This window comes from Terrapene carolina, unplaced genomic scaffold (genome assembly GCF_002925995.2).
Source record: "Terrapene carolina triunguis isolate 2854851 unplaced genomic scaffold, T_m_triunguis-2.0 Scaffold138, whole genome shotgun sequence".
Classification (NCBI taxonomy): domain Eukaryota; kingdom Metazoa; phylum Chordata; order Testudines; family Emydidae; genus Terrapene; species Terrapene triunguis.
Window position 1 is genome coordinate 5851146 of NW_020664489.1, and position 11389 is coordinate 5862534.

General features: G+C 42.2%; 1 protein-coding gene across 1 annotated transcript in view; it reads left to right on the forward strand.

Moving 5' to 3' along the window:
- RNF17 (ring finger protein 17) overlaps positions 1-10765 on the forward strand; it is a 223743-nt gene extending 212978 nt beyond the window's left edge. Inside the window, exons 37-40 of the mRNA XM_026653404.1 lie at positions 4399-4534; positions 4952-5141; positions 9468-9571; positions 10579-10765. Coding sequence (XP_026509189.1) covers positions 4399-4534; positions 4952-5141; positions 9468-9566 — 425 coding nt within the window. The 3' untranslated portion in view covers positions 9567-9571; positions 10579-10765. The remainder of the gene's footprint in view (positions 1-4398; positions 4535-4951; positions 5142-9467; positions 9572-10578) is intronic.
- The last annotated feature ends 624 nt before the right edge of the window (positions 10766-11389 follow it).

The following is an 11389-nucleotide window of genomic DNA, read 5'->3' on the forward strand; positions in this document are numbered from 1 at the left end:
GGAGTCCCTGGGTGGTTTTGGTCAGGTCCTGCCTCCCGGGGGGTGGGAGGAGGGTGTCCTGCCCAGCACTCACCCCACAGTGGTGGCTCCTGTGCTGTAGAGTTGGCTGGTCTTGGCTCTCAGCTCAGGGTATTGCAACCACTGGGGTTGCAGTGCTGCTCCAGTTTGCCCTCCCCCCAACTGCACCAAATTTGTGAGAGTGGTGGTGTGACCTAGCTCATGGAGTTGCAGTGCCACTCATTCAAATTTGGCCTAACCGGACTCCCATCATCATGATGGCTGGGCCAAACCTGAGTGGTGCTGGGACTCCAGAGATCACAATGCCTGGAGCTGGGTAGGCGAGCCCAGCCAGCCCTGTGAGACAGAAGTCACAGGAGCTGCCGTGTGACCCTTTGAAACATTCTGGTGACCCAATTTTGGGTTCTGACTAGAGTGACCAGATGTCCTGATTTTATAGGGACAGTCGCGATATTCAGAGCTTCGTCTTATACAGGTGCCTATTACCCTCCGCCCCCATCCCGATTTTTCAAACTTGCTATCTGGTGTCACTAGTCCTGACCCACGGGTTGAGAAACCCTGGACTAGATGATCATGATGGTCCCTTCTGGCCTCAAAGTCTGAGTTATCTTATTCATCACCATCATCATCTTGGCATCTCCCAGGGACTTCATCCCTCCCTCTCAAAGCACACAGACTGGGATACAACTTTTATAATGTGTGATGCTGAGGCCACTATGCCTAATGCATGTTCAGTAGGAGGTTCTCCCCTTATTTGTATTTCCTCACCCTACTAATGCTGGGATGCTCTTCTCCCATAGGTTATTCATCCTTTTACCTCAAGCTTATTAGCATATGCATCAATAACCACGGCATTCTTGTGGTCAGAGATCTGCTGACTTCCCGAACTAAAAATATTCCAAGCTGCTATAAATAGCAACTTGTAGGTACCTACCAGCAGTTTAGTCTTTGTGGCAGTCTATGCTGTGCTAACTTATGATCTTTTAAGATCACTTTTGGTTATACTTACAATAAGGCTTTTTGGGGCTTATGCCTTAATTAGTTTAGCTAAGATTTTTTTTACAGGCCTTGAGACTTGTAGGCTCATTGCATTATTGCCTTAACTCAGCGGTTCTCAAACTTGGGGCGCACGGAAATGTGTCAAGGGAGGCGCGAGCTGTGTGCTTTTTAAGAGCTTCAACTGTCAGCCCTGGGCGGCTTGGATTCATGCAACAGGGCTGTGTACACCTGTGAGTCAGGGAAAGGGGCTAAAGGGGACAGCAAGAGTCCCAGCCTACCCTGGGCTGACAGTGGAAGCCCCAGCCATGTGGGGCACTGCATGGCTGTCTTAGCAACTGTGACATGTCAGACGTACATGTAACCCTTCTGCCAGGTGAAGCCGGCAGCAACCAGGGCCGGGTTCAATATCTAGGGGTTTCTTTTCAACAATACAACACAGAACTGGCTTCAGCCTCCACCCAGTAACCTGGGAAAATTACATACCACCCCTGGGCGCCTCTGAGAGGTAACACTTCCCCTTTTGCAAGCACAGAGTCTGAGTGTAGAAAAGAAACTTTTAATGAAAGGAGGGAAGTCACGCAACATCCATTAGGGAAAATGCCACAAGCAGGATTCATAAACATAAAACTCTGAGCAGAACACCCATCCCAGAGTGCGTGGGGCAGTCTCTTCTGCCTCATGTTCTTGAGTTCTACAACCAAAAGTCCCTTTGCTGTGCTCTCCTCTACTCGCTCACCATACGCCATTCACAGTGGTTGTCCTTGGTCAGTGAGGACCCAGGGTTCAGAGGTGCATCTGTGTGAGTTTACCTCCTACCCAGGGAAGAAGGCACCCTGCTTGCTCCTTCATCTGAGCACTTGCTCTGGCTGGCCACCCCGCCAGCCACAGTTCCTCTCCACTGGCTGCCCTGCCAGCCTCGGTTCCTCACCGCCTGGCCGCCCCGCCACCTGTGGTTCCTGGCCGCCCTGCCAGTCTGCTGTTCCTTGTTGCCTGGCTACCCTGCCAGCCAACTGCTTGCCACTTTCGCCAGCCGCCCGTCAATTACCTTCTGCTGCCACCTGCCTCTCTGCTGTGACCTCTGTAGGTCAGTCTCTTAGTGAACTGTTCCTCTGATCCCACTGAGGATTACCTAAAGAAACTACACCATCTGCTAAAAAAACTCCCTGACAAAGCACAGGAACAAATCTGTACAGATACATGCCTAGAACCCCGACCAGGGACATTCTATTTGCTACCCAAGATCCATAAACCTGGGAATCCTGGACGCCCCATCATCTCAGGCATTGGCACCCTAACATCAGGCTTGTCTGGTTATGTGGACTCTCTCCTCAGACCCTACGCTACCAGCACTCCCAGCTATCTTCGAGATACTACTGACTTCCTGAGGAAACTACAATCCATCGGTGATCTTCCAGAAAACACCATCCTGGCCACTATGGACGTAGAAGCCCTCTACACCAATATTCCACACAAAGATGGACTACAAGCTATCAGGAACAGTATCCCCGATAATGTCACAGCTAACCTGGTGGCTGAACTCTGTGACTTTGTCCTCACCCACAACTATTTCACATTTGGGGACAATATATACCTTCAAGTCAGCGGCACTGCTATGGGTACCCGCATGGCCCCACAGTATGCCAACATTTTTATGGCGGACTTAGAACAACGCTTCCTTAGCTCTCGTCCCCTAACGCCCCTACTCTACTTGCGCTACATTGATGACATCTTCATCATCTGGACCCATGGAAAAGAAGCCCTTGAGGAATTCCACCATGATTTCAATAATTTCCATCCTACCATCAACCTCAGCCTAGATCAATCCACACAAGCGGTCCATTTCCTGGACACTACTGTGCTAATAAGCGATGGTCACATAAATACCACCCTGTACCGGAAACCTACTGACCGCTACACTTACCTACATGCCTCCAGCTTCCATCCAGGACACACCACACGATCCATTGTCTACAGCCAAGCTCTAAGATATAACCGCATTTGCTCCAATCCCTCAGATAGAGACAAGCACCTACAAGATCTCTATCAAGCATTCTTAAAACTACAATACCCACCTGCTGAAGTGAAAAAACAGATTGACAGAGCCAGACGAGTACCCAGAAGTCACCTCCTACAAGACAGGGCCAACAAAGAAAATAACAGAACACCACTAGCTGTCACCTTCAGCCCCCAACTAAAACCTCTCCAGCGCATCATTAGAGATCTACAACCTATCCTGAAAGATGATCCTTTACTCTCACAGATCTTGGGAGACAGACCTGTCCTTGCTTACAGACAACCCCCCAACCTAAAGCAAATACTCACCAGCAACCACACATCACTGAACAAAAACACTGACCCAGGAACCTATCCTTGTAACAAAGCCCGATGCCAACTCTGTCCACATATCTATTCAAGTGACACCATCATAGGGCCTAATCACATCAGCCATACCATCAGGGGCTCGTTCACCTGCACATCTACCAATGTGATATATGCCATCATGTGCCAGCAATGCCCCTCTGCCATGTACATTGGCCAAACCGGACAGTCTCTACGCAAAAGAATTAATGGACACAAATCTGACATCAGGAATCATAATACTCAAAAACCAGTGGGAGAACACTTTAACCTGTCTGGCCATTCTATGACAGACCTGCGGGTGGCTATCTTAAAACAGAAAAACTTCAAAAACAGACTCCAACGAGAGACTGCTGAGCTGGAATTGATATGCAAACTAGACACAATCAACTCCGGGCTAAATAGGGATTGGGAATGGCTGAGCCATTACAAACATTGAATCTATCTCCCCTTGTAAGTATTCTCACACTTGCTTCTTATCAAACTGTCTGTACTTGGTTACCTTGATTATCACTTCAAAAGTTTTTTTCTCTTACTTAATTGGCCTCTCAGAGTTGGTAAGACAACTCCCACCTGTTCATGCTCTCTGTATGTGTGTATATATATCTCTTCGATATGTTTCACTCAATATGCATCCGAAGAAGTGGGTTGTAGCCCACGAAAGCTTATGCTCTAATAAATTTGTTAGTCTCTAAGGTGCCACAAGTACTCCTGTTCTTTTTTCTGAAACCTGTTCCTGCAGTGCATCCCATGATTAATTATGCAGAGTCCATCTCAAAGAACTCCCGTTACAAGTAAGTAGTCTTCACTTGCTATAAGGTAAGTAACCATTCCTTTCTAAATTCATTTAATTTTTTTCCAGTTACTGTGTGTCTTTTTTTAAAAAGTATGGATTCTATTTAAAAAAAACATGAATTAGAGGACAGAAAATAAAACTTGATAGTATAATACAAATTGTTTTACAGCCCTGATAGCGTATGTGCTAAATTTTGGATTAAATAGCGTGCTTTTTCCTTCTTACAGAAATGCCTTGCCTGGCAGAATACAGTGATGGCTTGTGGTATAGAGCAAAACTACTCTCTATTAAAGAATTTGACCCTGTTAATATTTTGGTTGAATTTGTTGACTATGGATCATCTGAAAAATTACCAACAAGCAGGTAAGTGCATAATTCAGTTTTTTAAACTTAAATTTATCAAGATCTAATATTTTTTTTTAAAAGTAGAAGTACAGATGCAAGCTAAAACTGTTCCTGTCTGCCTTAGGTACTTATATGGCCAGACCCCATTCCTTAGTATCCGAGCACCTCCCTCCCAACGCCCCTGTGAGGTAGGGCAGTACTACTATCCCCATTTTATAGATGGGAAACTAATGCTCAGAGAGGCTTTATGACTTGCCTGATGTTACACAGGAAGCCAGTGGCAGAGCAGGGACTTGGACCCAGGTCTCCCAAATCCTAGGCTAGTTCCCTAATCATTGAGCTATCCCTCATTAACATATTTTAGTTCTAGGTAGTGATTAACTATTGCATTGTTGTCTTGCATGTTTTTAGACAAGGATTTTCATTTTGATTTAGATTACGTCAGATTCCTTCTCACCTTATGCAATATCCTGTTCAAGCAGTAAAAGTTCTATTGGCTGGATTTAAACCTCCTTTATATGATACAGAAAAAAAGAGAATTCCATATTGCCCTGAATGGAGCATGCAAGCATTATGGGCCATGATGGACTGTCTTCAAGGCAAAAAGCTCTATGCTTCCACAGTGGTAAGTTTTTCCTTTTATTTCCTGCCAAACATGAGTTATCTTGGTTTTTAACATTTTCAATGAAATGTCTGAACCTTATACAAGATTTATTGTGAATCTTGTTCTTTGGTTTAAAAAAATTAGACTCAAAACCATTTTTTCAGAAGCATCACAACATTAAAGGCAGAGGATCAAGTGCATAGGAATTTTCTTCACTGTATTACAGACAGCCCACTTCCCAAGCCCTCCTGCCTGCATGATTTTAACCTCCTTTATTACTCTTCCACTAGAAACTATCATTCTTGCTTTTATGCTTCACATTTCCATTTGGGTTAGCGGTGTCCGGTGCCCAAAATAAACAATAGGTCTATAAGTACTAAAAATGTACTGCCTCCTTCCCTCCCTCCCCCACTTCTCCTTGCCTTTCCGCTGTGCCCTAACATTCCTCCTCGTTCTCCTGTTAAGGTACCCAGATATTCAAAGTGAAAATGTGACACATTTATCACAGGGGATTGTAGGGGTCACTTTGATGGGAAGATCAAGGAAGTGCATAATAAAAATCTAGGTTTTTGGGGGGGGGTTGAGCTGCCTCTCCGTCAGTCATTTTATTCTCTGTCCCTATCCATTGGATAGCCACTGACACATGCAAACTCATGCAACCCTCCCACATAGATTCATAGATTCTAGGACTGGAAGGGACCTCGAGAGGTCATCGAGTCCAGTCCCCTGCCCGCATGGCAGGACCAAATACTGTCTAGACCATCCCTGATAGACATTTATCTAACCTACTCTTAAATATCTCCAGAGATGGAGATTCCACAACCTCCCTAGGCAATTTATTCCAGTGTTTAACCACCCTGACAGTTAAGAACTTTTTCCTAATGTCCAACCTAGACCTCCCTTGCTGCAGTTTAAGCCCATTGCTTCTTGTTCTATCCTCAGAGGCTAAGGTGAACAAGTTTTCTCCCTCCTCCTTATGACACCCTTTTAGATACCTGAAAACTGCTATCATGTCCCCTCTCAGTCTTCTCTTTTCCAAACTAAACAAACCCAATTCTTTCAGCCTTCCTTCATAGGTCATGTTCTCAAGACCTTTAATCATTCTTGTTGCTCTTCTCTGGACCCTTTCCAATTTCTCCACATCTTTCTTGAAATGCGGTGCCCAGAACCGGACACAATACTCCAGCTGAGGCCTAACCAGAGCAGAGTAGAGCGGAAGAATGACTTCTCATGTCTTGCTCACAACACACCTGTTAATACATCCCAGAATCACGTTTGCTTTTTTTGCAACAGCATCACACTGTTGACTCATATTTAGCTTGTGGTCCACTATAACCCCTAGATCCCTTTCTGCCGTACTCCTTCCTAGACAGTCTCTTCCCATTCTGTATGTGTGAAACTGATTTTTTCTTCCTAAGTGGAGCACTTTGCATTTGTCTTTGTTAAACTTCATCCTGTTTAACTCAGACCATTTCTCCAATTTGTCCAGATCATTTTGAATTATGACCCTGTCCTCCAAAGCAGTTGCAATCCCTCCCAGTTTGGTATCATCCGCAAACTTAATAAGCGTACTTTCTATACCAATATCTAAGTCGTTAATGAAGATATTGAACAGAGCCGGTCCCAAAACAGACCCCTGCGGAACCCCACTCGTTATGCCTTTCCAGCAGGATTGGGAACCATTAATAACAACTCTCTGAGTACGGTTATCCAGCCAGTTATGCACCCACCTTATAGTAGCCCCATCTAAATTGTATTTGCCTAGTTTGTCGATAAGAATATCATGCGAGACCGTATCAAATGCCTTACTAAAGTCTAGGTATACCACATCCACAGCTGCTCCCTTATCCACAAGACTCGTTATCCTATCAAAGAAAGCTATCAGATTGGTTTGACATGATTTGTTCTTTACAAATCCATGCTGGCTGTTCCCTATCACCTTACCACCTTCCAAGTGTTTGCAGATGATTTCCTTAATTACTTGCTCCATTATCTTCCCTGGCACAGAAGTTAAACTAACTGGTCTGTAGTTTCCTGGGTTGTTTTTATTTCCCTTTTTATAGATGGGCACTATATTTGCCCTTTTCCAGTCTTCTGGAAACTCTCCCGTCTCCCATGATTTTCCAAAGATAATAGCTAGAGGCTCAGATACCTCCTCTGTTAGCTCCTTGAGTATTCTAGGATGCATTTCATCAGGCCCTGGTGACTTGCAGGCATCTAACTTTTCTAAGTGATTTTTAACTTGTTCTTTTTTTATTTTATCTGCTAAACCTACCCCCTTCCCATTAGCATTCACTAGGTTAGGCATTCCTTCAGACTTCTCGGTGAAGACCGAAACAAAGAAGTCATTAAGCATCTCTGCCATTTCCAAGTTTCCTGTTACTGTTTCTCCCTCTTCACTAAGCAGTAGGCCTACCCTGTCTTTGGTCTTCCTCTTGCTTCTAATGTATTGATAAAAAGTCTTCTTGTTCCCCTTTATTCCCTTAGCTAGTTTGAGCTCATTTTGTGCCTTTGCCTTTCTAATCTTGCCCCTGCATTCCTGTGTTGTTTGCCTATATTCATCCTTTGTAATCTGTCCTAGTTTCCATTTTTTATATGACTCCTTTTTATTTTTTAGATCATGCAAGATCTCGTGGTTAAGCCAAGGTGGTCTTTTGCCACATTTTCTATCTTTCCTAACCAGCGGAATAGCTTGCTTTTGGGCCCTTAATAGTGTCCCTTTGAAAAACTGCCAACTCTCCTCAGTTGTTTTTCCCCTCAGTCTTGATTCCCATGGGACCTTACCTATCAGCTCTCTGAGCTTACCAAAATCCGCCTTCCTGAAATCCATTGTCTCTATTTTGCTGTTCTCCCTTCTACCCTTCCTTAGAATTGCAAACTCTATGATTTCATGATCACTTTCACCCAAGCTGCCTTCTACTTTCAAATTCTCAACGAGTTCCTTCCTATTTGTTAAAGTCAAGTCTAGAACAGCTTCACCCCTAGTAGCTTTTTCAACCTTCTGAAATAAAAAGTTGTCTGCAATGCAGTCCAAGAATTTGTTGGATAGTCTGTGCCCCGCTGTGTTATTTTCCCAACATATATCCGGATAGTTGAAGTCCCCCATCACCACCAAATCTTGGGCTTTGGATGATTTTGTTAGTTGTTTAAAAAAAGCCTCATCCACCTCTTCCACCTGGTTAGGTGGCCTGTAGTAGACTCCTAGCATGACATCACCCTTGTTTTTTACCCCTTTTAGCCTAACCCAGAGACTCTCAACACTTCCGTCTCCTATGTCCATCTCTACCTCAGTCCAAGTGTGTACATTTTTAATATATAAGGCAACACCTCCTCCCTTTTTCCCCTGTCTATCCTTCCTGAGCAAGCTGTATCCATCCACACCAACATTACTTTCAATCTTTTTCCCTCCTGTCTGCCTCCTCCACCTGCCCCCTTTTCTTTGTTTCTTCCACTTACCTTCAACACGCTCTGAATTCTGGCTACTCTATTTATTGAAAACTTGTATGCCTTGTGGATCTGAGTTTGGGATGTTTGTAAACTGTTAACATTGTCATTAACCAATTTTCTGAAATCTAAAGGTAATGGAATATTTGTATAAAACCACCTCAAGTTACTTCAGTATTTTTAATGTCAAGTGGTTTAAAAAAAAAATTCTTACTGGGTAGTTTGGCTACAGGTTGCATTAGTCACTGAAGGAACCTTACTACTATCAGTTAACAATTTTATGTGGGAATATGCTATTTAACATAAAACAACAAATTTTAATTTCCGAATAGCCATTTGTGTTCTACAGTCGTTATCCTCAGTTTAGCATTTACCTAAAAAATTTCCTTCCAAAACATTGTAACTTTCATCATATACGCAAAGTGAAAACTTACATTGACTTAAAAAAAAAAACTTGTAATAGAGATCAGGCTTAGTTCACGCAGTACTGTCATATTCGTCACTATTTTATGTTCACTCTCAAATTAACAGATTAGATAACTAAGGGTTTTTTTCCTTTTTTGTTTAATTCCTATCATCAAATTTTAAGTTTAGCATCATTGCCATTTTTTTTCTACGTAATGGAATTAAACTAATGATTCACTTATTTTTGCAACTGTCTTTTCTACCCCAGCCCTCTTGTTTATCTCATCCACCTGGTGTGTCTTGTCTTTTAGACTATAAGTTGTTTGGGACAGGGACTGCCCTTTTCCATATATACAGTACCTAGCCCAATAGAGCTTCAGCCTGGTTGGCCTCTAGACATTACTGCAGTATAGATGTAGAAGAATAATTGCAGCATTCAGTCAACTCTTACTACTTGAAACAGATCTTTCTGTACTACTGAAAATTTCTGATTTCCAGACTCAGTCTCCAGAGAACACTGTGTTTTTGTATGAAGATGAACGATGCTTAGTTCACATGAAGCTGGTAGAAATGGGATTAGCAGACTTAGATCAATGACATATGTAAGTACAGTAAACTTGAAGTGTCACTTTAGGCAATTACAAAAAGTAAGATTTTTAAAATCTAATATTTATTAGGCCATGAGCTCAATTGTTGTTTTTTTTAAATAATCATCTGACCAGAACTAGCGTTTTTTATACCTTTTGGGTGTTAATGTAAATGACAAATAGTTATTTTATAATAAATATGTAAACAAAATGCATATAATATAGAAAAAAATCCACTGCAGGACAACTGTATATTCTTGTGATCAGATGCTAGCTACACAGTCCGTACTGCCTGCTTTCACACAGTCAAAAGCAGCTCTTGGTTCTTTTGAGGAGCAAATCCTTGTCTGTTTGCTTAAACCTGACCTGAAGTCTAGGGTCTAGTTTGAGAGCCAACAAGGACTGGAACAAGCAATTAAGTTCAACCAGCGTACAGAGGAAAGAGAGACTTTTATAGCCTGCTTGTAATCCAGATAATCACTGAAGAAAAAGGTGAAATTGCAACTGACTGGCAATATTACAGTATTCTCTATACAAACAGTAGTGACAGGTTGCATCTGCAAGAACCAAGCTGCTTCCTCCACTAGAACCTCTTCAGCTCCCATATTCTGGGCAGACTTTTTCCCCATAGCTAGTAAGATACTTTTTCTGTTAAACATTGATAGATAAAACATTCATTTCAAAATCTTGTTACATGATATGCCTTGGTGCATGGTGGCATATTTCCTATTACAGTCTTTCTTTGCTTGTTAGTTTGCTTCACTGGTTAATTATGGTGACTAAACCAGTCATTCTTGTCTTTATAGTCTTATATATTGTAATATGTTGTCCTATGATTACCTTTATAGTAATTAGTGAAAGCAGAGGGAATCTACACCAGTGCACAATGTATTAATGAGGCAGTATGGACTGTTCTTTCTGTACCTGCTAGTAGTTTAGACTCCTTAGTTAAGGAGCCTACCAGATAAGGAGGAAGTAGCTGTTTTATTATCTAAATTTGACACTAGTTTTTGTGTTTCCAGGGATACTATATAGAGAGCTTTTGATGAAGACTACAGTATCCGAAGAGGAAAGGTGGTTTTTGGTTTTGTTTTTTAATTTTGTTCTGGCATGTTAATTTGCCTCATCTTGTTCTTTCTACATACAGTAATTGTGTGGAATGCCTGAAATACTCAGGTGTGGTTTTTTGTTCAGAGCTGTTTTCATAAATATGGAAGAAGAAGAATGTTAAAATAAATATTTGTTTTGTTTATCTTGCATCTGAAAGAAAACGCTTTTGTTTAATTTGTGGATGCTTTTCCTTCATACTTGTACAAGGCAGTAAGTTGTGGGTTACCTCATTTATATCAACTGAGGAGTGTGGGTTTCAAAGCTCCAAAGCGAAATGACAGGTCCAGCATCAAGGACAGGATTGCAGTTTGGGGATCTTGACATTTTCACTTTATTACTCTGTACATGAGGCAGAACATAAAGATTGAGGCACACGTGAACGATCCACACTACTGCTTCCTGCCATGAAGTAGTACAGAGCCTGATTTCTGTTCTGACAATCTTGGGATAGGAAAAATGGTACTCCCTTTATGGATTTGTCACAGAAGGATGGGAGGCAATGAGATGGATAAGCTCAATTGTCTTATCAAAGAACTGCCTTCTAGCTCCTTATCAAATGAGAGGGGAACATAAAGGAACAAAATGATAGTGACCTAAGAGTTTTTAAAGTAATTAATGTTAGCACATTATGTCTCATATATGAAATGGCTTATTTATGGCTCTCAAGATTGCTCACCTAGTTCTAACGTAGTAGTCTCGAGGGTTACCATAGTCCTTCTTTAG